At 40.1% G+C, this 27931-nt stretch overlaps 1 protein-coding gene across 17 annotated transcripts in view; it reads right to left on the reverse strand.

The window, feature by feature from the left end:
• Positions 1 to 27931, reverse strand: part of LOC105693588 (potassium voltage-gated channel subfamily KQT member 1-like) — a 96140-nt gene that overhangs the window by 30055 nt on the left and 38154 nt on the right. For 8 of the 17 annotated variants that reach the window (XM_048654645.1, XM_048654644.1, XM_048654656.1 and 5 more), the window contains 4 exons: positions 13986 to 14153; positions 5430 to 5564; positions 3797 to 3879; positions 566 to 741 (listed from right to left, as the gene is read on the reverse strand). In XM_048654645.1, coding sequence (XP_048510602.1) covers positions 566 to 741; positions 3797 to 3879; positions 5430 to 5564; positions 13986 to 14153 — 562 coding nt within the window. Of the gene's footprint in view, positions 1 to 565; positions 742 to 3796; positions 3880 to 5429; positions 5565 to 13985; positions 14154 to 15480; positions 15618 to 22620; positions 23169 to 27931 lie in introns of those variants that run through there. The other 9 variants (XM_048654648.1, XM_048654653.1, XM_048654647.1 and 6 more) reach the window with 7 other exon arrangements.

Raw genomic sequence — 27931 nt, forward strand, 5'->3', positions numbered from 1 at the left:
ATCAAGCGATTGCCGGTATTGACCTTTTGATCGACTTGTATACTCAGATACGGGTGTAACATGCCTCAGGAAATGTGTGCCTATACAAGCACACACGCTTGATTCATCTATTTTTGAACGGTCGTCCTTTTTCCGCACGAGTTTCCTACGCGTGTAGGCATCCCAAGGATCGATCGAGGCGTGTCACTGTATGGATATTCACACCCAAATGCATTATGCACCGCTTCGTCAATAGATCGTATCATTGTTCAAATACATTTGCGCTCAACTAGATATTTATCATAATATTAAACGCGATATTACGTACCACGTACATATTCCACAGAATTTGTTTCATGCAGGTGATATGGGCGGACATAAACAACTGTAATTTATTCGCGAAAACCAAGCAGTTAACCATCGTTGAAACGACGTGAATACATTCAATTGCAAGAATTTATATCGAGCGCTGAAGAACCGCTTGAATTCGTTCCAAGTCAAAAGAATTGATCGATGATCATCGATCTCCAGCATCTCGATCAATCCATATAATATTCGCGGTAGAGAAAGAATGTTGAAAACTTACTTGTCGATGGGCGTAGACGACGCTACCTAGAAGTTTCCACGTTCCACCGCGACGGTCCATGCGGACCATCCTGAGGATTTGGAAGAACCGTAAGCCCCGAAGAGCACTCGCAGCGAAGACTTGGCCACTGCTTCCGACACCGAGGACCACGATGCTCGACACGATTGTGACGACGTCTGAAACGATTGAAATGCCGGTCGATCTACGAATTTCGGAAAATACATTTGCTTGTACAGGACTGTCTGCGGATACCTCATGAGATACTGATGCAAAATAAAAATCGTAGAGTCAGGAATTTTGCAGCGATTGTTCTCATGTAACAGCAGTCGAATCGGAGAGAAAGATGGAAAGTGGTCAAATTTTTACACAGAAAGGCGAATGAATTCACGGCACCTCAGTGATAATATATGAGCGTGAAAATGGGGAGAAAGTGAAAAAGAAAGGAAAAACATGGAGTGAAAACGACAGGAACGCACAGGGAAGTCATGAAATTCAACGCTAACAAGCGGTCTGGCAATAAAAGGCTTTTACTTTCGCTGTTTTAACGAAGGTAAGTTGCGTTTGGGTCCGCGAACTCTCCTGTCACGGCGATATACATTTCCCAATTCATAAACCTGTCTAAAAATGATAAGGATTGGCACTCGCTGACGACGTCGTCGTCGTCCAGACAGCACGGGGAAATGTGAGACATGAGGGCACGCTATTTGTTAACTCAAAAAGAGTATCGTGTGACGAGATTGTTTGTAGATTTGCTGATGTATTATGGAACGACACCGGCACTCTGACCACCCCCCCCTAGTTTCGAGATGCAGCTTCGAGAATACCTTATACCTCCCGCCCGCGGTTATGAGCGATCGTTTCCCACCAAACCCCATTCTTTCGGACCTCCAAGTGGAGTAGACCGTGTGAAGAGAAGACATTTCAGGGACAAAAGCTTGCGCCATTTTCCGAAGAAAGATGAAAATGTCCAGCTTTCTCTCGTTTTCGGAAGAATAAAACTTTGATCGTTTCTTCTGATCAATTATTCGACATGTTCTGTACAAGGTTGAAATAATGCTTCCCGCCTAGCTCGAAGATTGGACAAGCGCTCTTCGATTTCATACTCATTATTGAGTTATGTATCGAATAATGAGCTTGATAAACTGACTTTGCTGTCAGGGGGTGATTAGTGTTGAAAAAATACACAAGGGTTGAAGACAGTTCCGGACCCCCGTGTAGTAGTAGTAGCAAAAAAATAATGGAAATACCTTTCCGTACGCAGGTATTGCAAAAATATCATAAAAACCTCCAATGCTCGTCATTATTCGCAAAAATTCCTGGTAGTTATACGTACAATAAATATTAACTGGACTAATTGAACTTCAATGATACAAAGCCAATGGTAAATGAAGAGAAATGAACGCAATCAAAGTTCAATCCGACCTGTTTGGTATATGAGAAATTCAATGGGGATATCATGAAAAAAAATTGGAATATTAAATAAGCTCGAGTGAAATTGACTGAGGTAATGAATTGATAATGTCACTGATGGAGAGCGAAGCAAATAATAGAAATGAATTCAAAATACATATCGAAATAATTGAAGCACCCCTGTTACTCACCCTTAGAGTGTTGTCATGCGTATGCATTCATGATAATGAGATGAATTTTGCCAATGTATTTGAAGTTTTCAATCGAAAAGCCGCTACGGGCGAGTTTTGCTAGTTCATACTATCGCGATCATGCCCGGTCAGGTACTGCGGCAAACCTTCTGCGCCGCATCCCTACGCCGGCGCCAAGTTTGAATAGTCATATACGTGCTTTCGAACCCCCGATGAACCTTCGGAGCAACGTTCAGAGAATCCTCTGTAGACCATACAACCCCCTGAAGTTATTTTGTGCAACGCGGAAGTATCAATTACTCATTCAATAATCATTTCTGACGGTCAATCCTCCATTACCCGTTCGACGATATCCCTCATAGCATCAAAGATAATAACTCATCGAAACAAACATCATTCGACTTGATAGGAAGACGCAGGAAGGATAGGAATCGCACCGACGATGAGAAATCGTTGTTGTGGATTCGTGAATTTTTAGAAACCTCTGTGAAATAGTCTCCAACTTCACAACGATTGCCAGTCAAAAAACAGTTGTGCATGGATTATGAAATTTCATTTGCAACACATCCCGCGTGTTCGTGTATTCGCGGGTTCGAAGATCACTTTTTTAAACATTAACGAGACCCCGTTGTTAGCTCTGCATTCCTTTGCACGGGTGGGCGCCTCCACTCAGTTCTAAAGAATTCTCGAGAGGCCATAGAGCTTTTTTGATAGAATGCTGGCGCGGGCACGGGAAGAAATGAGAAAGGAAAAAGATTGAGACACGCAAATTACTTCATACATATCGTAGTGGGCGATATGTGAAAATGAGACGGACTATTTTTTTCCTCTCTAAACTTTTTTTTTGTCTACCCTACACCGCATCTAACCCTCCTCGTACGGCAACATTCATTTCTAGCCACCTGAATAATATCTCGCTTGACGTTCACGAGCAAAACATGTGGGTAGGCCAAACCCACTAAAGTCAGCATGTATATTGCGAGTGTATACCTACGATATAAAGTGGCAATCTCCGAAAGAGAACCGCTAATCTTTAGATTGCTCATGAACCATTTGCCGCTAGCCCTTTCGCTTTGACTTCGTCATTTCAATCCGGTTATGGATGGTCGAATTACCCCAAAATTACTATCGGCGAACGAAAGGCCGATGAATTACGTTCATGTATGGCGATGCTTGGTAAGAGCTGATCGATGAATGGATCAAAGATATTTGCTCGAGCATCTCATCATCAGTGGGAAACTATGCCATTTCAGATTCCGGCTGACCATACCGTATCACCTTTGTTTCTCGCCAGAATTTCTGTGTTAGAATTTGACTGGAGAATATGTTATCTCAAAAATTTGAAAAACTAATGCTGTCTCGCGAATAAAATATAGGTGTAGACTGTTTTTTCGTCTTCGTCTTTTAGCATGTGCGAGGAATGGACGATGGACTTTGAGTGCAAGACAACATGTAACGCAAATCAGAGAAGATGAACGAAAAAATGAATGAATCGTTTCGAAATTTCCGACTTGTGTTGATGCTTTACTTTCTGTCATCGATTTGACAGTGATTTTACATATTCAAGCTTTGAACAACCTTTACATACTCCATGCGGATGGCACAGATGATTTTTCAGTTACATACTCACCTATAATGCAGAATGGCCTGCGAAGGAATTTCAGACGCCCGATGGCCGCCTGATACCTGGAACAACATCCCGATGACCATAGCCTGGAACAGAGGAATCGATCGATGTTTCGTGTTTTGAATGAAATGATGTATTAGGTATCGTCGCTATATTTGCAGGTAATCATCGATTGCACTCCTATCTGATCTACGTTGATCGTCTATCGCTATTCAGACACACGAATAGAAATTGATACATGACAGAGATATGACCTCCGTGTAGTTCAAACAAATGTTTAACTCTCGATCACATCTTATGCATCGGGTCACATTAAGTATCTTCGATTTTGAATTTTTTTTTATCAAATAGGTGTTCAATATCAATGATCATATTACTATTTTTGTCTCATTTCCTGAAACTTTGTCCTAATCCTAGGAAGTATACCGATCGCAAAGGAAACCTGCTCCTATTGGGTTCGAGGTGAAGAATCTATTTCACAGTTCTTCTGAATTATTTGGAAAAGGTCTGCAGGGTAGTGTATAAGAAACTTTCCGATCTCCAAGTAAGGACGACTTGGACTGTCGGATATACGTCGGTATGAATGTGTCGGTACTCATGCGTTATAAAATCATGAAATGTACCGGGGATTGAATATTCCCTTGCCACGTGATGTGGGGGAGGGTCAGCTCACGCAAATCTTGCGTGGCACGCATATGTTAAGCATTTGGGATTCGACTGTCGCTTCCGGTGTATCAAATTGCTTGAGACTTGACGTAGTTTTATCGTATAACTTTCGAGGAGTTTCGAGTATTCTTTCTCATGGCATGATGTAATTTGCAACGGCTGTCACGCTTGACCTATGAGTGTTGCTATATTGATGTGAATATAATTCTTTTTTTATTTTGCGCTGTTCATGTATTCGTTTCCTGAGCTATCGATAACGCAATATCTGCTGATCATTCGCGTGCCGCAACCGCTGCACGATCGTCCGATCGTTCGGTGCACATTGGGAGACGTCATGCACGAGTTGTCTGTGTGCATACCCATTAATTAACTTTGGACATACAAGATGCTCCGAATTGAAGTGCACTAACAACGATCCTCTAGTTATAGGGATACTGGAACGAATGGCACGTTGTCGTTAACGGTTACGCCACAATGACCAAAGTAGGAGCTATCGATCGATTATTATTAACGGTCTCTGATGATATCTGAAACGCTTCTGAGTTTCTTAAAATTGTTTTGCTCGTGTTGGATTACCGGTATGTACTGTATCTCAAAAATTAAGCACCGTACAAATTGTGCGCCGGTGTCACAACATTTATTATTATATGATATAAGAGTTTGAAAAGATTAAAATCTGCATAATCCAGAGAAATAATTGCTGCTGACGTAAGAGTGATTAATATTTGCATCAGAAATTACTGATGCGGCATCAAGTAGTTCAGAGGTGGTAATTGAATTTCTGAGTGCTGAGGGTAATTTCGTTAGAATAAATATTGTACGTAAACCACAGGCACACCTTGAAGCAATTGGGTGTGGAAAACAGAATCTCTGACGATATGCGGGAAGAGATGCATTTTCAACATCTTCAACCGAACTTGATTATGAAAATGTATGATGAGAATTGTAAACTAGATATCATTCAACATACCTGAGGCAGAATTCTAAGGTAAACCAAACGACGACCACCATTTCCATATAAAATAGTAAAATCCCCGCCTCTTTTTCATATTCCTCTATTGTGCTGAAAACTGATAGTACGAAGCATGTGAAAACCATGCAGATCCTGAAACAGAAAATGATGGAAAATTCATAACATCGAAATATATACGTAACATCGGAAAATTATTGGTTGTATGGACGTAAGGAAGTGTTCTACGATTTACAAAATTCTGCCCTGCAGTGTACACAAAACTTCCCAGGAGTTCTATAAAAATCGATGGCTGTGGAATTTAAACCCGTTTTCGGTTTTGGGCTTCGTATGCAGAAATTAATCTTTTACTGATTTTCCGATCACGAACTTGCTTCTTAACCACGTAACATATCGAGCGCTTTTCTCTTGTGGCTGCACTTCGGGATCGGTGGCACCCGCAACAGGTTTCACGTTCTATTTTACGTTGTCGTTAAATTGCAAACTCCGGTAAAACGCCTACTCGAAAAACGTTACACGTTCTTCATGCCATTTATAGCGTTTGCTCTTATAAATTTGTCTACCTATTTGGATTCCTTTAATTTTTTATTACAAGTATTCGTGTTTTCGAATGTAGAGCACTTTCCGCACGTCTTCGTCCATCCACCTCTCTCCTCTCATCTCAAGCCTTTTCTGAAATAGCGTTCGTGTGGTAAACGAGCCCGAGGGATTCCCTGAATCCTGAGCCACGTCGGAATTTATGAATTCCTGATGATACCCACTGTATTTCCAGTGTAGTCTCACGCCTGCTAGCGATGCATCGAACTATAGGTATATCAGCAGATGCGGCCAGGGACCTGCTAGGCTTTACGACCTGGCAAGAACTGAGATCCCAGAGGAATCCTCGAGGTCTCGGATAAGACATGGCCTGCATTTCTTGGACGTCTTGTATTTTTCAAAGGGCATCGGGATACTGCAGTAGCAACGTAACATCCGAACAAAACCTAATCAACGTGGAAAGTCTAAAATGCGAATATTCTGGGTATAAGATTTGCGACATCGAATTTTCACGGAGGTCTCCCGGACCATGAACGAGAAAATTCGTTCATATCTTTCGATGAATTTCAGCTTTTTTGTTCGTCAGCTTTTCTTTCGAAGTACATGCGAAATAACATGATACGTCCTACAGCACGAATGTTGTTCATGGGTAAGCTCTTTTATGTGGGTCCTGGGCAGTTGCATAATACGGCGATACTTATTCTACATGTAAAAAGATCCGTGCCCTTGGTTAAGTGAAACTTTCTGCATATATTACGTCCATATTTGGTACGAAAAACGCAATAGAACACAGGGGTCTAGCAGACGTGCTTGAAAACGGGCGTAAAGGAGACGTGAAAGCTGCTTGCATAGTCAACATTTCTATTATGTCGGATTGATACATAAGAATTACGAAATCCTGTTGCTTTTGTTTAATTCATTATTCTCAAGTGCATTTTTTTGCATAACCCACCGAGTTCCACTATTTTTATGTTTATTTAGCTGTCTTTGTATTTTTCATTTCATTACAACATTTTATTTCACCGTCTACTTTGCGAGTGTCTGCATTGATTATTCCTTGTTTTAATTTTTTTGCGATTTACGTATTCAGCGCCGGAAGACAAAATAATTTATGACAAAAGGAGATCACATTTTTTTTACTACTAAAATGTACGTTGTGCAATATCCTGTCACACGTGATCCCCTGCAGAAAATTTGATGCTTGGCTGAAAAATTTCTCGATAAGTGGGCTTAACCCCCCCCTGTGACGCATACATCAAATTCGTCATACCACAATATCGTGGGCATCGATGTTTTTTTAATACCACCTGCGCCCGCGGATGTATTGATCAGAGAAGAGAGACGATATTTAGGGGGGATGGTTAAATATATATATTGGTAACCCAGCACTTTTTATCCAGCTTTGTTTCGCGGAAATTTTTATTTTTTGCGATGCATCTGTTTAGTGTACGAAGCAAGATTATTTCGAGAATTATATTCAGGTTGGATGTTATACGAAGCACCTGAAATTTTGTCACGATTCAATAATAGAAAAAATGTTCTTTTGGTTTGGTCATGATGTATAGTGGCATGCGCTGCGCAGAAGAATAACAATCAGATGATTCGGTAGAATAAGTTTTTGAAATATGAAGGGAATGCAAAGGGAAGTGGGATGAATCGGCAATTATTGAATCCCGCAAATTGTTGATTAATTAATTTATAGGTTGATTGAATTTTTCACAGCGAAGTTCGGTAATCGAGTTATCCGTATGTCTGAATTACTAATAACGCTTCCGCCTGGCATTTAACTCGAATTTATTCAATTAAATTCCATGCGATTCGCGAACCCTCTTCAGGAACTCATATGTGCCACAGTTCAACCGTACGCGCTGCTTTATACGCGGATGAAACGAGAAATTTTCACTCTAAACTTAATTCACCTACGCAAAACTAGATTATCATCGTATAAACACTATGATACACGTACGTATGTATTCCGTAATCTATATTGTGTTGAACACGGATTTTAATCAACTGAAAGGCTGTCGTTTAGTTAAAACGTATGTACATATATACAAGTACATTATTCGGTAAAATTAAAACTAACTCTCATTAAACAAATTAAACTCACTTCGCTGATGAAAAAGAAGCTCGATCTCCTGCCCCTTTGAAACCGAAAGACTGTTCGTTTCACTTTAGAAATTCTACTAAATTATCCAAGTTTGAAACGATTGGACAATATTTAGATATCCATTGTGTGTCCCAATTGAGATAATCAGAGGACGGAGATCGTCGGCAAGCAGGTATTCATGATTCTCATTATGATTCTTAATGTTAAAGTTGACCAAATACGGTAATAGCTTTCCGATAAACAGGAAATGAGAAGAAGATGAAGGAACTTGTATTTTTCGATCAGTTCCTCTTCATTGTCGGTAAAAGTCTGAAAAGTCGACCGACCGCTTCAGATCTTGAGAAAGAGAGGCGGTAATAGCCAGCGTCGGTTCAATTTATAATGGATGACTATTATAGATAACATTCAGGAACTTGGCATAAATCCAGCATATACATCACATCGTGGGCTATGAACCTGAATGGAGTAACCTTCTTCTGGTTAGTTTTGATCAATTATTCAGCATAAGGCGGGGTGCCCTACGAGAGCGAACGAAATGACAAGACGCATCAGAATCGGTATAGGATAATTTGATTCACAATCTAGAAATCAAAACCTACACAGAGAGAAAAAAAGTTTTCGAGTCGTCTGATTTATTTCTCTCAATACAGTGGCGAGTGCACATCCCATTGCTACGAGGAATATTTTAAATTATTATATAGTATACTACTTATTGACTATATGACCGGCAGCGCCTTTGATTTGATCGATTAGTACTCAAATCGTTTAGCCAACAAAGCCCATTCATTAATGTCAGTCACTAGCACTTCGGCGCCCTTAAAATATCGATTTTCTAATTATCATTAAACCCATCAACAGCAGGGTATCGAGTATTCAATCTAACACTTAGAAAGTATAGCTATGTCTTTGAAATATGCCCTCAAATCACGAAGTCGAGTCAACAGATTATGCAATTTATTTTCTAATTGTCGTATCCATCGCGACTAAGAAATCTTCTAATTACTTTTAAAGATTGATGAAGGTTTATAGACGAGAGAAAACAGTTGATTAAGAAAATCGAAATTAATGATATCACTTGTCTGGCAATATTCATGATTCATTCGATAACTCGTCTATTATGGTAGCTCAGAGGTCAAATTGGCTATGAAAATTCAAAAGTTTCAATAGTCCGAATTCCGCTGCAGGTATATCGAAAAAAGGCAAATACTTTATTTTTACTACTAATGAAAAGTTTTGGAAAAATTCAGTGGAAATCATCACAAATGATTTCATACGTTCCATTTTCTCTGTGAAATTGAAAATTTACAAGTTTGCAGAAAACGGGTAGGAAAGATATTTTTATAGAGGCAAGGCTGCAATTTTTTAAATTTCAGAGCTTTCACCTATGACGAAGATGTGAAGGTTACAAATCGGAATCTTCGTACAGAAGCCATGAGGGTTATGGAAAGAGCGAAGACTAGGTGAAATATCGCAGCTGGTGTTATAAATTTTGGTAGTGGGACGTTGAAATATGGCAGGTGTTATACGCGCTCATTTTCATGCGTGTAATATGCTATAAATGCGTGGATTATTTGTGAAAAAGTTGCAATAACAATAAGGGGGACAATTTAAGGTGAAAACTCTCAATTGTATTTCGCGTGTCGATGGAAATTTTGCAAATTTTCACGCTTCGTACCGTAATATCTCCCGCAGAAGAACATCATTGAGTAGTTGGATGAACTACAACTGTTGACACGACTATGTGTGATCAAAACAGTGTAATCGATACGTGCGTATTGGAGAGGATAGACGAGGAAGAATGTTTGAGAAATCAATCATGTCGTCTGTAATATATGTACATATTTGTTCGGTTCGAATATTAAAATGAAAGTAAAAATGTCTCAGGTACCTTGGAATAGAAGAATTTTCAGACTTTGCGATGGGATAATCTCAGTTGGAGCCCGTGGGAGTTTACTTTCACTCAATTGGCTCTAGTTTTGGTAGCTTCATGTCGCAGTCAATCTCGTTAAATCTCAACGATGTGCTTAGCGAGCAAAAATCCCTCATCTCGAGTGCCACGAAATTCGACCGATGTCAGCACTATATCCAAGATAAATCATATTGAGAATTGGATACGGTCGGTTATACCGAACGATGGGCAAACAGATCCTCCGCTTTACATTTCAAAGCCGCTTATCAAAACGTATTACGAGGGCTACGATTATCACGGGTATTCGTAAATTCGCCATACCCAGAGCAGAAATTGGATTTGGGCGCTAGTTTACTTATCTGGAATTTGACAAATCGCTGTTTGAAAAATCTTTCTGACTCGAAAGCCCGAAGCTTCTACGTACCTTACGTCACACTCGTGCCCTCATATTATCTTGTGAACTTCACGCTTTACACTACTCCACAATCTAACATTTGATAGTCGAATATACATGAAAATATATAGAGATATTTCATCTGATACTATGATCGGAATACACCGGAGAACGTTATGATTGTCTTTCCTCATAAACGTTGGAAGAGATATTGAGTCAATATTGTGATGAACCCTGAAGATAGATGACAGGCATTTTGTAAATTGGGTAGATTAATGAAATTACAGCGAAATGAAGAAAATTTAACGATATTGGTTTCACAAAAGATATCTAGGAGCCTGGTACAGCCTTATGATTTCACCCTGGGTGTTTACCATTATGGCGACCGACAGACACTTGCTGTTTTTATTACATCTACTGGCTCATTGCGGGGAGGCTAAGAAAGAGGATATGGCTCATGTTTATTACCGATTCATCGATAGAGTGTATAGCAGTAATTAATTGACACCGGCAATTCATCTGGATAATGAAATGTTACACTTCCACGGAACACTGATCAAAATGGAGCAGAAATCGATTCAAATTATTCGTCTTATGAGCTGATAACTACGATCATCGCTTCGAGAATTCTTTCGCGAATTTTTTTCCCTCCTCACGGAGTAGTATATCAAGTAATCGAAATCAAGAAATCTTCGTGGGGCCGAGTGAAAAAAATTTGACCTTTACCTACGGTAAGAAATAAACTCTGCAGGTAGCTGTGAATATGGGGCAAGGTGGGAGATACGTGCCAGGGTATACGTAAGCGGGGGGCAATGTTTGTCCACCTAATGTATTTACCCTTGGCAGAGTGGGTGCATTTATTAACTCGCGTTTCCCCCCCTTGTTCTGTCCCGCTACAACCGCCCAACCTACCCATGCGTACAGACCGCGTGTTCACTTGAGCTTCGTTCTCGCATGTAGGTTTCGAGCATACATTGTTTCCACATTAATGAAGAGTTTGGCCACCGGGTTAAACATCTAGGACACGGGATCGGCGTTTGCAAACTCACTCGTCGAAGGACGAGCCTAATTCAGCCTGGTCGCGCGTGAGTTGGATAACCCGAAATCAGGACTAGTTTCTCATTGATATAACTCGATTTTTCTGCTCCAAAAAGCGAAAAATTGGCGACGACTCTGTCAATTTTATAGATGAATGAAATTGGCTCTCAAATTTGGATTCCTGAGTTCATAATATCCTAGAACGGCACAGCGAAAACCCTGAACAAAAATGTCGAATCCAGCCCCGATATTGAGAAAAGTTCATCACTTTTATTGTTGCAAGACCTTTTTCGATCCCAAAAAATTTCGCTAATTACGATTATAAAGTTCTTCGTTTGGAAAGAAAGAATCACACAAGTAGATTGGTTTCTATAAAGATTCAACTTAGTCATTATACAATCATCTTAATGAATTACTCTCGTTGTCAGAATCTCTCGATGAAAATGTAACGTGGCAACACACTTTGGCAACAACGTCCCAATTCACGATTTAAGCATGCTACAAATATTTTCCAAGTTACAATCAGCGGTACAAGTGCGCTACGTTTGAAAATCCGAGCTTTTTGTGGGCAGCTTCGTGGTATTGCTTTGAGGTCCGTGAAAGCGACCCGGGGGCTCATGAAAACGTTGCGCATGCGAGCAGGTGCAGGTCACGTTGCCGAGTGAAACACTCGGCGTACCCTTTGAGTCTGCAATGCACTCATTTACCAACTCTAATGCTGGATTTTGCGAATGGTATGCGACTCGAAAATTAATTCTCGACAATTCTCTTCTCGCGATGAATTTTTGGGTAACCGGACACAGAATTAAATCCTCCTCTGTCGTTCTTCGCATATCCGTCAGAACGTGCGGTAGATTTCAGCAAAGAGAAACAATTGACTACGTAGAGTCGGGGAAACAGCATTCTGTAATATATTGGAAACTTCAATATTGTCTTTCATTAATTACAAATATTTTTGTTCAAGGGGGGAACAGGAATCTAATTTCAGTAGTATCGAAATGAAAATTCGCGGGGTATCGATTTCCAGGTGTTCTGTTACCCCAAATGGAAAATCTCATTAAATTTCATTTTGACGATTCACGCGATTTCAATTACATTCATTTCGAAACCAATCCTAATTCATCACGTCGCTGCGATAAATACAAACAAATGTAGCCCCCCTTTTTTACTTTTTTGTATTATTATCAGGCTTTTCTTTCACTTATCTCAAAACTCACGTGAAGTATAATGTATTCGACCTATCCCAGCATCGACTTAAGATTATTTAGGGTCAAGTCACGCGAGCCAATGTGCGGTCCAAATAGTAGAATATGATTGAGCAAAAGGTGATTACAACATTACTGATCATTTGTCGCCAGATGAACTTTGTTGATTTATGCACTAAGGTAGTTGTCTATTTCATGCTTCAGATCCGACATAACCGAGCTTTTTCCTGTATTTGACAGCAACGACTGAATTACATCTTTCCAGCTTATCATTTTCCTGCGTCTCGTTACAATCGCGTGCCAGGCGAGGCATTATTTTTTCAAGGTGATGGGGTCATGTCCACCCTAAACTACCCTGGAGCTACCGATTCCGGTGAGCGTAACCCAACTGGTACAATACAAACGATAGCTCGGTCAAACGAGGGAAGGTTGAAGAACTCGCGAGAGTTTGTTTTCATCCCGAAATTATCAAACAAAAAGAAAACGAATCACGAAGGGAGGCCGGAGGCGAACGATGTCAAGCGACGTCAAAATATTTTTCGACTATTTTTCTCCGGTTTCTCCCTCGTTTTCGTTGTTATTTTTTTTTTGCTTTGTTCGCAAAACCGTCCCTTTCGACCCACCAGTTTTCTGTACATCACGAAATTTGGGGCAATCGTGGAAGGCCTTGCGGTTCCGAGTCAGAGTGAAGCAGTGATTATTACGTTCGTGATTCTGATCTTTATGCCTGCGATAGAATTGTCCTCTCATCTTGTATTTCGCGATTTTGATTGACAATTTGTTTTGTCCTATGTCAGGATTGGTTCGATGGTAATTATGTTACATGATTTCTAAGTTTCAATGGGATCGTTAGTTCTCACGTGGTGATGGCGGTGAAAAAATAGGCGAGGTAATGACATCCATGTCTGAACGGTGGTGGGCTTATTTCAAGGTGTGACGTGGAAGAGTCGTAGATAACTTTTGTCACGACGTGTGTAGGTTTGAAAAATGTATTCGTGTCACGCCATGGAAAAGAATTTCTTACCGCAAAATCAATTTTTCAACCTAAACGCGTTGAGTGCCTGGGTACCCCAGACACGAATCAATTGATCACACAATCCAAGTTTCTGTTGATAAAGTCGTACGAAATCGAGGGTTGTTTGCAAAAGTTCGTTTCTCTAGAATCACCTGTCTGCTCGTCCTTTTTTTTCAGATCTTGTCAATTTATTTTTTGTTCGAGGACTTTCATCATCCTCATTATCCTCAAAATGTGCATCGTTTGCCGGTACCATCCAATCATTTACACAAGTCGTTCACATCCAGGACGTATTAGAGACATCTACGTTTTGGTAGGTATAGGTAATACCTAACTAAGCTTACTTACACGACCATGTGATAGGAGATGTCAAGGGCACCGCGAGGCCTCTCCAGGAAGTTGTAAATGCGACCCTGAAGACGACGGTAGCGACCATCTCGTCGCGCCACCCGGTAGCTGACCGGTCGCCCAAGCAGTGACATCCGCGGCGCTGCCAGGCGCCCTCCTGCACCGCTCCTGAAATAATAAAAAAAAAAACCACGATTTTTTAAGAACTATCAAGATACACATGTTTTCATGACGCATGTATGAAGTGAAAGCCAAAGGTATAAATAGGAGTACCTCGATGTGGTATGATGGTAAAATTATTGATATATTTATTGCATTTTCGCTGATTGCTTTTCTTTTGTACCACCATCGTTGGATATATTGCCGAAAAAGTAATCGCTTGTTTCCATGCTATCTACCACACTGGAAGAAATAGAGGCGAAAAATATAATCGCGTGTCATACAATCGCGATCAGAAGCAAGGAGGAGGTTGTTTGCCTCCAATTGAGTGGGCATGTCTCTATGCTGCACACCCTTTTCGCCTGGCACTCAATTTTTCGGTGCACAAGCTTTTTTGCCATTTGCCGAAGCATACGGAATTCACGCTCCAACAAACGCAATACTTGCGTCCGTCACAACAAGGAAACAAAAAGAACGGTGAATAACGCACCTTTTTCTTCAGCTTCAGTTCTCTGTACGCAAACATCCGTCGACAAACAAACCAATCTCTCGACTATAATTTTCCCTGCTTTATATATCTTAGATAAAGAAGAAGGAAATCAGATGAAGAACATTCCACTTATATATCGCAAAACTTCTCTTTAAAATGGAAAATCAAATTTGCATCGATTTTCAACATATCTGCGGTAGAGAATATGCAAGAGAGAAGGAAAAACTAGGAATCTTGATTCTTTGAACCATGTATATCCTGTAGTATTTTCACTCAAGAAATTCTACTCGTCAACCTTTCAAAATCACCCAAAATTTGGCAACTACAAGTTTCCATAAATCTTTATCAATTTCGTAGTAAAGAATCACTTGGTAGATCTTATGACACATCATTCTTATAGACCCCGTACCAGATGTGCCGCACCTATACGAAGCGCTGTCGTGGGTTATAATTCATTTATGTTATTTCTGAGAGGCCAAATATTGACCCAAATGCGTCAATTCAATGAGCTACTGCAATGCTTTACTTGACGTAATAATAAATGAGATCATAGAAATGCGGTAAACTGTTTGCCACAATAATTACCGCATCAGCGATGAAGAGTGCAGTAGCTTTGTTGGTAAGTAGCCAAATATTATCGAATACTCTGAAATTTGGAAAGCACGATACTTGCGCTCTAGCATGTGGCCGTAAAGCAACCGATTTAGATTGTTTGAAATATCGAAAAGAAAAATTTTATCACACTATTCGAGGCCTTGGCCATAATCAATGGGCAGTAAGTAAGCAGTAAATCAATCTTCAGTATCGGTGTATAATTTCCAAGTCGCAGGATCGAACGCCACTTACGCTTATTTCAGGTATTGTACGATCCTTCATGACATTACGGAATTTCAGGGTAGATCGAGAACTCTGTGCTCAGCTACTGCCGCCCGGTATTTTTTGAGCATATGCATGTCACACATGAAGTCTAAAAAATAGGATCGCGTGTCCAAGAACCATCTAATCATTCGGGGTCTCCGGTCAAGTGTTCCCGGTAGTAGCAGAAGTCGTGCTCCGGTTCTTTCGAGCGTGTCCTTCCTGACTATGATCCGTAAAAAAGTGGAAACCTTCGGTGTGTCCGTGTAACCGGTTTTGCAAGTGACAGCCGGTTGCGAAACAATTGGATTATTAATTTGCGCACCAGTCATTGGTACCCTGCCACCGAGAGCGTGATTCTAGATAATCCACGAAATATTCAAAGACAGGCTAAGGGTGATGCGATGCTTTTTCGAAGCGTCATCGTATTTTTGTGACAAAATGTATCCCTGGCGTTGAAGTAGATTAACTTTCGAAACGTCTTGAGTGCCGAAACTTATTTTATTCGGTGTACACAACTTTTGTACGAGCTAAAAACACGTTCCGCAGAATAGCTCGCTATGCTACCGATCGGTCCTATATTTACCTTCCTCCCCATCCACACCGATAAATTTATTATCCGTTTAAAATGATATTCGTTAACGAAGTGCGCTGAGAAATAATTGAAAACGCTGCAGAATGGTCAGAGCTAGCTAACACGCGCTATTCAATTGAATCGATTCGTGCTCACACAAACCGTGCATGGTACTATACCCGCGCGTTACGTGTAAGCCGTTAAGATGATTGAGAGTTATATGACCGTTTACGATATAGCTGCAGCCATTATATCTACTCAAAATCTGATCCGGGTTTCAAATTTGATGTGAAGGATATAATTCATGCAGCTTGTGTTCCGTACGCGCGTTTCTTGGCTTTGTAACGCTGAAGTGATTTCTTGTTTCGACACTGCGGCTATGAGCTGAAAATAGATTTTAGTAGAACATGAACCATTTCAGGTACAGAATAGTGGCGAATTGAAAAAGTCCTACTATTTTTCAAAGATCATGTTCATTGATAAATAGATTCCTCCGTACTAATGGACTCATTTTTTTTTTTTGATGGAAAACTAGAAGTCGTAAGGTCGTTGCAGTCTGTTTTCTGATTTGAAATTTACTGAATTATCATCATTGAACATCGAATGACATCGAATGACATCGATGAAAATCTTTCAAAAAAAAAGAATCTCAAAATGAAAATCCTAGGCTCACTCCACGTAGAATACACTTTAAATCCGTGTGAAGCAAATCTCATAGAAATCCGATACAAAAGACTCTACAAAGAACATTCTTCGAAAAATGTATCTTCAAGAAATATCCAATGAAGCCCTTGTAAAGAATTCTATAAGAGCGTACAACAACCCAAGTTCGTTCCCGCCCAACTTCACTCTTATAGTAGCGAATCAATCAGAATCGTGGAAAAGCGATAACATCGTGATACTTTGTCCTTTTCAAGTCTGGATATTGCACTTGCCTATCCACTGCAAGGTGTCTACATTAAGCCTCCCATCTAGTCTCTTCGCTATATTCAATCGGCACAATCGAAATATCCTTGAGCGATGAAATTTACTTTTCTTCCGCAAATGTATAGATTGCCGCCCTGATCGAATGCGGAAGGTGATTTGCAATGAATTCATTTTCTAAAATAAACCAGCTGCGTAACTGAGGATTTCCAATCTCTGATCCCGTAAAATCGAGATGAGAAATCAAAAACAAAGGAGCAGAAGTAATGTACGATTGTTCAAAAAAGTTTTCCGGAACTGTTGTCCGTTACTCAACGTTCGCACCGGAGGGTAGATAAAGGGATTTCCATGCCACTCAACATAGTTAGATTTTCAGGCTTTCGAATCTTTCTGTTTTATCGTGCTTCGAGCTCTCACTGCATTGTTGGACGATGTAAATTTTTTGGTAACTCAAGGTTACTACGTTTTACTTTGCGAGCTGACGAAATTCTGTTGGATCAATTCACTGATTGCGAAATTTGAGATTCAAAATTTATCGATACATCGAGTCTTCGTATTGATTTTGCGATGGACTGCTAAAAGCTTTTACGATGAGAGGAGATTTTCACGGTGGGAAGTAGTGGCCACACAATACCGAGTTCAAAGGGTGACTCGTTGCTACTCTCCATTTTTTTTTTTTTTTTCCACTCTTTCGGCAAGGGACTATTAAACGTCAGGTATGACGCGTGTTGCGTTAAGCATCGTCAAAAGTCGGCGTACGCGGGAGAAGCTGCCCTGTTGAAAGTTGAATATTTATAGCTCGCGAGCGAGAGTGTAAGCGGCGTGAGAAGAAGAGGAGAAATGAGAGGAGCAGAACTCGGAGGGTAAAAAATATGCATCTACTCGGCACATTATCAGGAAACGGAAATGTGGACATAAAGCCACACGGTGGAGCGTCAAAATAGGTGGCGAAGTATGGGGCCGAATCCGTGTATTTTGAGATTTATCTCCGTCGAATGAGGTTCAAAAATAACTGGTAACGGGTTTTCAATTGTTCGGAATACCTACGTCAGATAAACGACTTGCACTTGGGTATACAGTGAGGTGTAAAATAAATGATCATTTTTGTGCTTTACGACCAATTGAGTTTAGGTATACGGTTTCGATAGCCCTGGAACAGACATTTGGTATAAGAAGATATTTGAAGGTCGTGTAGAACGATTGGATTAGTTTTGATTCCAGTAAAAATCGATGTTTTTACTGATTGTAAACGTGAACCAGGTGAAAAAGGTCAGCACAAGATACTGATCGCGAAAGGAGCTCCAAAAATGGCTATGAAGTGAATCACTCTTGGAAAAACGTTCTTGAGGGTTTTTAATTGATCAACTGATTAGTTGAATACCTCTGATTGGCCAAGTCCCCCACGTACCATCACTGACCCCCACCACTGTGGGCAACCGATTAAAACCAAGATAGAGGTACTCAAGGACCTCATCCAACGCAGGTTGCTCAGCATCGGAGCAACCTCGCCCTCCAGATGCAAACTGATCCATCCATCCAGAAGCTATGTAGATAACTATTATGTGATACCGCGAAGCTTGAGTATTCAGTGCAGAACTCTCTGAATAATTTTCATATTCAAATGTGGCTTAGAATTTCAACCGCATATCTTCTATCGCCGAAACACAAATGTTTCCTATAATTGCCCATCATTTGCCGAATTTCCTGTTCGATGAAAGAATACAGTATATAATGAAAAAAAAAAAAAAACAAGTCCACCTTGATCCGACCCTGTCAGGTGAATTGAAAGAAGATTGATGGCGGAATCCCACAACTTTCGACCGAAACATTTTCTCTCATCGCCGATAGTTTTGGAAAAAAAAAACAACTTGTAACACTTCAGCTGCTCTGCCCAGTATATCGGCGAATTTTTTTTCGATGCTGCCCGCGGTTCCCATCTGCAATGTGGGTATTGAATATATCATGCGATCACTGTGGCTATGTACGACTTAATTGAAATTCCACGTGAAGATGGATTCACGCCAAAAAAGTCTTTGACGAGATTGCGATTTGTGGCTCCGGCCCAGCCTGGTGCGGATCCATCGACATAGTCACTAACCTACTAACGACCGCAAGTTCTGATGGATCATTATAGTCATTGATCACTCACAGACTCTCTTCGCAATCGTTTCTGGTAGCTGTCCTCGCTTTTTTTAAAGGGTATAAACGTAACCGTGAGGGTGAGAATTATGAAATGCTAAAGTTTTTTTCAACGCGATGGACGATTAATTTCTGGCTTGCTTTGGCAAGGATTACAGTTTTGCGAATTTTTCAGAGCTTTTGATCAAATATCATGATGCCGAGGATGTAGGTAAGTCGCCTTTCTATTCAGCTGTACTATGAAGTTATATCCTAAGACCAGAGTTCAAGCTTTTTCTTCCCTTATTTATGAATGCGGTCATACAGCGGTCTCAATTATTGACTAGGTCTTTCTTTGCCTTGTACAACCATGCCACGAAGGGGAAGCTCTATCTCTATTATGCACTGATATGCTGATGCTAAATGTTGAAGGAACGTTGGGTAAATGCACATCAAACATTGGAGAATGAAAAAATTGTAACCAAACCCTTCCGTACTTTATTCATACTTTATCAATGCGACTCGTATTGATTCTTCGAAGAAGAAAACACATACCTGTCACGATTGTTTGTCACACTGATGAGAACAATGTCAAACACCATGTAAGAAAAAAAATCGCGCTATTATAGTATTCGTAAGTTAGTTGAAATTAATGCACAATCAGATCCGCCCTATTTTGCATCAAGGGCGTACGAAAACAGGTGACAAAAAAATCATTACAGAATGAGATAAGTGCATCTCTACGGATTACGCCCTACTGGTTTTCAACCCTTGATGATGTTCGAATAATAAATATCTGTTTCTACCGTAAAAAAATATTAATTTGGATGCAAATTAAATCAGAATTTTTCAGCTACATTTTTTCACATAGTTTCAGAGAGTCCGAGCTGAAGAATCATTCCTCGAAGCTGCGACTGAACTTTCACGCGTTCAGCGTTCACTGGAAATTAGAAGTTCACGACCGTTGCAAGAAATTGAATTTCAAAAGTTCCTCGAAACGCTCGTGATTCCAATAGAACGCATAGCTCCGGTATCTCCTCAATCCGATAATCCATTGGGAGCTATCGCTCCGTCTTAGTGGAAATCGACAAATTCTTTCCGCACAGGATGAGCTGGGGTTAAATTACGTACCAGTTGAGCCCCAGTCGGGACAAATCATGACGTCAACGGCCGCGTCGAAACGCTCGATCGGCGCCTGTTCGCTCGTTATGACGTAACTACTGGGGCGCAGCGGTGACGTCAAAGCCGACGGTTATACATACGAATGGAGAGGTAGTGACTTTTTCCTTTTATATTTGCGTGCTCGACGTATACGGTGATATCGTGGAATGCTAGTATACGCGAATGTTCGCCAATATGATTATCGAACGTGCCAGTCTCTACGAAGAATAAAAAAACATTTAGATTCTTCGATCGAGAAACGGGTGGGATTGCGAACATTCGATTCTCAAATCTATACGTTATATTTTTAGACCGACGAATTACGCGAATCGCGACGTTTTTTACAGGGGCAATTACCCGCGGTACGTTTATAAACGCGTGGGCGGATGTCAACGTAATTTCGGTGATCGCGTCGATCGTTTGTCCCCTGTTTTATGGAGTACACGCCGTTATTTATAAATCGATATAAAAAAAGAATTTATAGATCTTCTATTGAATACCTATTCATTTCCTATCACGAGCCCCAAGAGATTTTCCTGGATGTCGCGCGAGCTGAAATTATATGTATATTTGCATATTCCTTCAGCTGCGTGATTCTCGGGAGAGCTGTGAATCCGTGTTTGATAGGTCTGCCCGGTAAATCAATAACAGTTGCGAAATTTGTTCGGAAAATTTGTGAATGATCAATGAATTTAAAAAACTATCATCATTCACATGTAGTTTCAAGCGATTCGCTTATATCCGCTGGCGTCTATTTGAGAATTTCGAATCGCATCTGTCATCAAACGTTGATACGATTTTTCTGAAAAAAGCTGCGATACTGGTACAGCATTTTTGCGGGTATGAAAACAGCTATTGAAGGTAAAAGACAAAATCAAACACGACAATAATATCCAATAAGATCATTATATTGAGTTTGTTCAGCGATTGTAACGGCGGAGAAGGGACATTGGATGAGTTCGAATTTCGCATTAGACGACGCACTATGCTATTAATGTCACAGGAGTAAGGCCGATAATTAATCGGAGCGCGGATCAAGCCCCGAGACATCGTTTCCGTTGATGCTCTTCGACAGAAATTAATCTTCCGCTTCGATAACAAGCGTCCTCAACGCTAAGTCAGATAGCGACCAGCGATAGGAGAGGGAATAAAATGGAAAGATGAACCACGAGTATCCTCCGGATAGTCTAAAGACGAAGCTCTGAGATCAGCTCCGGGATTGTGCCTATAACTTCGCTATACGAATTTCTTACCGATCGAGGCCCAGATTTCTTTCTCATCTCCTTTATTTCCACCTCAATATAATCACGTTACATGGTTTTATTACGTTCCTTCGTCAATTTAGATCCGATGGCATGAAGAAAGAAAAAACAAAATGAGTAAATAAAGATGAAATTCTGGTTGTCAGAGATCGGTGAAACCGTGAAGATAATTGTCTTGCCGTTGGTTGGCATTATCACGCTCACCAGGTAGTTGGAATTTAAGATTAGTTGCGTCAAAGATTTAAAATGAAAACCATTTCACACTCGTAAAGACGAAATCTTTAGGTGTAGAAGCCGCAGTTTCCCTTTCATCTGCTATACATACTTCACGCGGACATGAGTGTGGATTTCGCACGGGCGCGGGTACGACGGATGAGCCACACCGCGGAGCTTACTACTGAAACGAGCCCGTTCGTTATAATAAGGACTAGCAGCGGTCATCATCTCTCAGGTCTCCGACCATCGATCTTATCGGATTTGAGCTTCAATTCCCGGGATTTATGTCCCCGAGGTGAATCCAACTTTTCCGGAATAAAAAAACTATATTTATCGTCGCGATAATGGACCAAGAAATAGTGAGAGAAATGAACGGATGATCTTTTGCGGTCCAGGATGACCCGGAAGAGATAAAATTCATGTCGAGGAAAACGAAATCGCCGACGTAACGAGTCGACGATGGGATGTATTTGCAGGATCGTTATTGGAAGTTTTGAAAAACTGCGCTTTTCGAATTTCCATCTATACTATCTACATGATTCTCAGCGGAAGGAAACTATTGCCATATCCTTTCCGCGGAGCAGATAGGTTACTGTTAAGATGAGTATATGTTTTTTCCTTTTCGCATAAATATTACGAAAGGTTTTCTTTACAAGATGACTTTTGATTAATTGCTCTGGTTTGGTTTTCTCCATTTCTAAATAGTGACATAGAAAAAAATGCTGTTGCTGTTGCTGTTGTTTCTTCAGTAAACTATTTGCGAGAAATACTCATGGTGTAAAAAGTCATTAAAGATTAAAATGGCATAGTACAGTGCAATCCCATGCAATCAGTAGATTATCATGTATATTTTACAAACATATTGGATGTTCTTACCAATTCCAAAAACCCGTCAGCAACCGCTTTGCATTGGCTGCGCAACAGTGCGCGACTCGCATTCAGCCAACAACCCTTGGAACTGCATCTACCTATAGTCCAACGTTCTTTGCCAAATTCAAGTCTTCTTCTATTTCTCACACACTGCACCAGCTGTCTCCGATCACTCGCGCTTCCGTTTTTTTTCAATTCGTTGTTTCTTCTTCTCAAGTTCTTCTTTTTTTTTGGTTTAAGATTTTGATTTTGTTCTATTTTCGTCAATACAGTTCAGTGACAAAAACAAAATCACGTGGAGTGAACGCTGCATCACGTCTATAGAGTTTCAGGCGATTTTTTTTATACGTGTATCGAATACCTGGGGAAACGGGTGAATATCCTGATGATAATCAAGTCCTAGAATTTACTTGCTGATGTATCGTAACTATTGATATCCGTACTATTTTTCTATTAAAACTCGTTATGATTAATAATTGCACTATTTCTCGTACATAAATTTTTAAGATCGTTGTTGACTAACTAAGCAGGAAAACGCACCCCAGTTCACGCCTCTAGAATTAATTTATATTCTTGCTGGGTCAATCTAGAAGAGTTAGCGAAATTTCGTGGTAAATAAGTTAGGCCATTCTTACCATTCCACCATGACCTGGATTCCGTGTAATTGGAGTGAAATATAAGCGAACATTCGGAGAAACCCACAATCCAAATGACCCCTAATTTGGTCGAACGTAATAAATGCACATTATCATATAATTCGAGCGAATGTTTATACCCTTGAAATTGTTTAATTGTAACAACATGCAAGTACTTCTGGATTTAATGTTGCCTTTCTAACTTTCAAATATCAAAATCCAGGTGTGTAAATACTGAGTATAGGTGATACGTACAAACACCCTGGGATTCTAATATGCGGGGTGGTCCGAGTGGACGTTAACAGAGTTTTCGATCATTGTACGAGGCAATAATTTTTCCGAAACAACTTTCGAGGATTACTTTTTTAAGAAAAGAAATTTTTCATCGGTTGTCTAAAAACGGTTGCGTCTTTTTAAATTCGAACGGAAATGGGATTTCACGAAAGATTCTGAGGGATATCTTGTTGTTCGGTGTCTTACAAATACAGCTTTCTAAAAGGGCTGAAGCTATCCGGAAAAATTCTGGGCAGAATAGGGGTGGAAAAAAGTTTCCCAAGCCACGAAATTATTAAGTAGAAGGAATAAACTGAATAAATCAGATCCCGTTACGCCCATTTTCGTCTTGAAATTGTCATTTACAACGGATCCGTGTGAATTGGTTCGAAATCGAAAACATGATTTTCCATAAAATGCTCCGCAAACATATTTAGCAAAAGTGAAAGATGATGAAAATTTACGACAGAAAGTTTTCTCCTGTTTGATCTTGATTCAAAATTATTACCATCTCATAAAGGACCTGATGTTCTGCTAGGAATTTGTGTTAGCTACCGGTTGATTAATATTCTTAAAAAACTTCCCTGAAACCCCCGGAAATTCGTTCCGGGAAACAATGCGTGAATACTTAACCGTACGTTTTCCATTGTACGTACCCCGTGGTTGGAAGACGGAGCGAAATTAAGAAGTATAAATGTGAAAAGCATATAGAAAAAAAAAAAGAATAAAATTGGAGGAATAAAAGAAAGAAGTTCAAGAAGAGCATTTGCATTGTTCCTCCAGGTCCGAGTGCTTCCCGTTTCTGTTGCTGTATGGGTAGATGTAATACTGTATATCGCTGCGCAAAGCTGTACGTATGTATGAGGAGAACGTAGGGTGATGGGACACCGCGCGACCAAGGGAGAAGAACAAACGAGGGTGAGGAGAATGAAAGAAATAAAATAAAAATAAAACAACATATCAAAAGGGGTTGGAGAAGTATGAATAGGTGTGTGTAACGTTCGAACGTGTATCGTGTGTCTAGATCTTCGCGCCTATAAAAAGAAATGTAGTCTGCGAAGCAAGAAACTTGTGTATCTGGACGACACATCTATACCTACTGCAAACGTCAGGGTAAAATTCAATCAATGTGGAAAAGGGGCGGATTTCACATCGTCTGCTATGCGTCCGGGGGATTGAAAAGGGAGAAGAAGTGAGCAGGCAGGTACCTACGTATAAGTGGGGAAGAGGGATCTTCATAAAACATAGAGTATAATAAGGGAATCGATCTTGTCTTGGCTGACTGCCCCGGGAGAGGTTGGTGCTCCTAATTAAGAGGTACACTGCAATTAGTCGGGGTTAATGAGTCACTTTGAAGGAAAAGTAGGTGGTGGTTTGGCTCTGTGTACTCTTAGGAGAGATATTTCGCACTGGAGTTTCTCGTGATAATTTACTACGATACTCCAGGAGGCTAAGCTAATGAATGTTAGAAGGTGCTTCGAGCCCCATGCTCAAAATACTTGCGAAGGTGGAATATTTGAAATGGCTAATCACCGTTACATCGCGTTGCCTTTTTATAATTCACTCGCCAAGCACGACGTCTACGGGGCCGGATCTTCCACCCTCCCGTACCACCTGCATATTTACCTTGCCACAGAAACTGCGTCAATGACATATCAATGACACGTTCGTTTGACGTGCGTTTGAAAATATGTAGAATCAATTTTTGACATTTCTACTCTATTTCGTTTTCATTTCGAATTGATTTTTGATTGCCTACGTATGTACGTGGTATTTATTTATTTTTTCAACTCTGTCCTCCGTACACGATAAACACATTTACCTAAGATCAACAAAAATGATATCGTCGGCTCATTCGCATCTGCACGCGACACAAAAACGTGACAGAATTGAAATATGAAAAAAAAATCGATACCTACATTATTTAGGAGGTTTTCAAAGTGAAAAGTAAACTACTGACCGACCATTGGGGATTGGATATGCATGTCATGGATGAAATAATCTGCACGAAGTCTCCTGATACGTGGTTTTTTAAAACATTATTTGTGTAGATTTGAAAAATGCGGAGATAAACAAATATTTTTGCGATCGAGACCACCACTCTGACTTTCACGGATTTCCGGTAATGAACAGAAAACGAAAGAATTATGGCGCCCTTTGATAACAGATTTCATCTCGTCAATATGTAATTCCACCCATAAAAGTTACCTCACATCGCAAAGTTTGATTCGTCTACAACACGTTAGACGATCGTCAAAATCGACGAGCGATACTTCGTGCAAGTTGCTTGTTGGAAATAAGATCGCGTCTCGGCTACCTGATCATTCGGGGCTTTGGCCTGAGTGGGTTGTTTCTTTTAGTGACGAGAATCACGCTCTGATTTTTTCGAGTATGCACTTCGTGACAATGATACCGTGTAAAAAAGTGGACGCGCTCTGCCAGGTCGGTGTCGACTCGATTGTGCGAATGACATTTGGTCGCAAAAACCATTCGGTTATTTATTCGTCTTTGGTGCCTCCAGAGCGTGTTTCCAGATACTTCAAGTAACATTCAGACGCGAGCCTCAAATAATTCGATGCAATCCCTGCACGGCAAAGACACTGCAAAAAACGAGCAAAAAAAAAAAAGCATCCCTGTCGCTCAGATAGATTCGCCTTAAGCATATCTCAAGAATTTTATGATATGTGAAGTTCAATATCTCATGAATTGTGTATTTTGATTCGAATCACTGGTAACTTACGGCGTCAAGTGTACGGTGCTAAAGTTACACAACTTTCGGTGAATAAATAATCATTGCGTATTTCTGCCACGCAATATTCATGAGTGAACCCAATCGAGCGAGTAATTGTTAATAGATTTTTTCGTATATTAATCCGAGTTTGAAGCTGTTTTGATGCGATGGCAAATGAGACGCATTTCAGTCACATCTTTCGATTCATTCACGAAAGCGTCTACCCAATGAATCGGAATTGGGAATCGTCATTGGACGAGGTTTCTAGAGGATCAGTCTAGATACAAGAGTCGACAGATCGGCGAAAATTTCACTATTTATAGACGTGCATGAGTCAAAATATTCGAATTTCTCGGGCTACGAGGGGGTCCGAGCTTTGCTGGACTCAGGCAGACGCGGGCGCGCGGGTTTGTTGTGGGGCGTCACCTCTGCTCAGCCCCGAAGGTGACGTCTCACAACAAAGCGCTACGCTGCTGGCTACGCTGACTCCAGCTAAGCTCGGGTTTGCTGGAGAATTGAGAAATTCGAATATTTCGCTCCATGCATAGATGCGACGAAGCAAAGTGGGTCTACGACTAAAACCACTCGATGTGTCTTATAATTTTTCTGCTCCAACAGCGAATAATTGATGATTACTCGATCGATTGCATGAGTAGATGATTTTGGCATTCAGATTTGGATTTTCAAGCTGATCATACGTGAGATTCCTCTTAAAGAACCAAAAAAAAATTCTATTTTTTAGCAAAAAATAAATCATTGTTTTAATTGGATTTAATATGCTTTTCTAACGTATTTTGATCTCAGGAATCCGAATCTGGAAGAAAAATTGATCTATCTCTAAAATTGACCGAGTTATCGCCAATTTTCAGCTTTTTGGGGCCAAAAATAAATATTTTATTTTATATGCTATTCTTATGTATTTTGATGTAAGAAAACCGAATCTGGAAGAAAAATTGATCTATCTGCAAAAATGACCGAGTTATCCCCATTTTTTCGCATTTTTTGGCATAAATTTGAGGATATCTCGAAGGGAAAAAATCGTAGCTCAATTTGGACGACGGATTCGTGTTCCTGAGGTCAAAATACATAAGAAAAGTGCCATACGATCAATTTTAAAAAATAAAAATTTTTGGCCAAAATTTGAAAAAATCGTAAGGGGTACCCCTTGGAAAAATCTCAAATTTTGGCCAAAAATTTTTATTTTTTAAAATTGATCGTATGGCACTTTTCTAATGTATTTTGACCTCAGGAACACGAATCCGTCGTCCAAATTGAGCTACGATTTTTTTCCTTCGAGATATCCTCAAATTTATGCCAAAAAATGCGAAAAAATGGGGATAACTCGATAATTTTTCAAGATAGATCAATTTTTCTTCCAGATTCGGATTCCTGAGCTCAAATTATATTAAAATAGACTGAAAAATCAATTTTTTATTTTTGACCCCAAAAAGCTGAAAATTGGCGATAACTCGGTCAATTTTAGAGATAGATCAATTTTTCTCCCAGATTCGGATTCCTGAGATCAAAATACGTTAGAAAAGCATATTAAACTCAATTAAAACAATGATTTATTTTTTCCTCAAAAATAGAATTTTTTTTTGGTTCTTTAAGAGGAATCTCACGTATGTTCAGCTTGAAAATCCAAATCTGAATGCCAAAATCATCTACTTATGCAATC

This window comes from Athalia rosae, chromosome 4, assembly GCF_917208135.1.
Source record: "Athalia rosae chromosome 4, iyAthRosa1.1, whole genome shotgun sequence".
In the NCBI taxonomy this organism is placed as follows: domain Eukaryota; kingdom Metazoa; phylum Arthropoda; class Insecta; order Hymenoptera; family Athaliidae; genus Athalia; species Athalia rosae.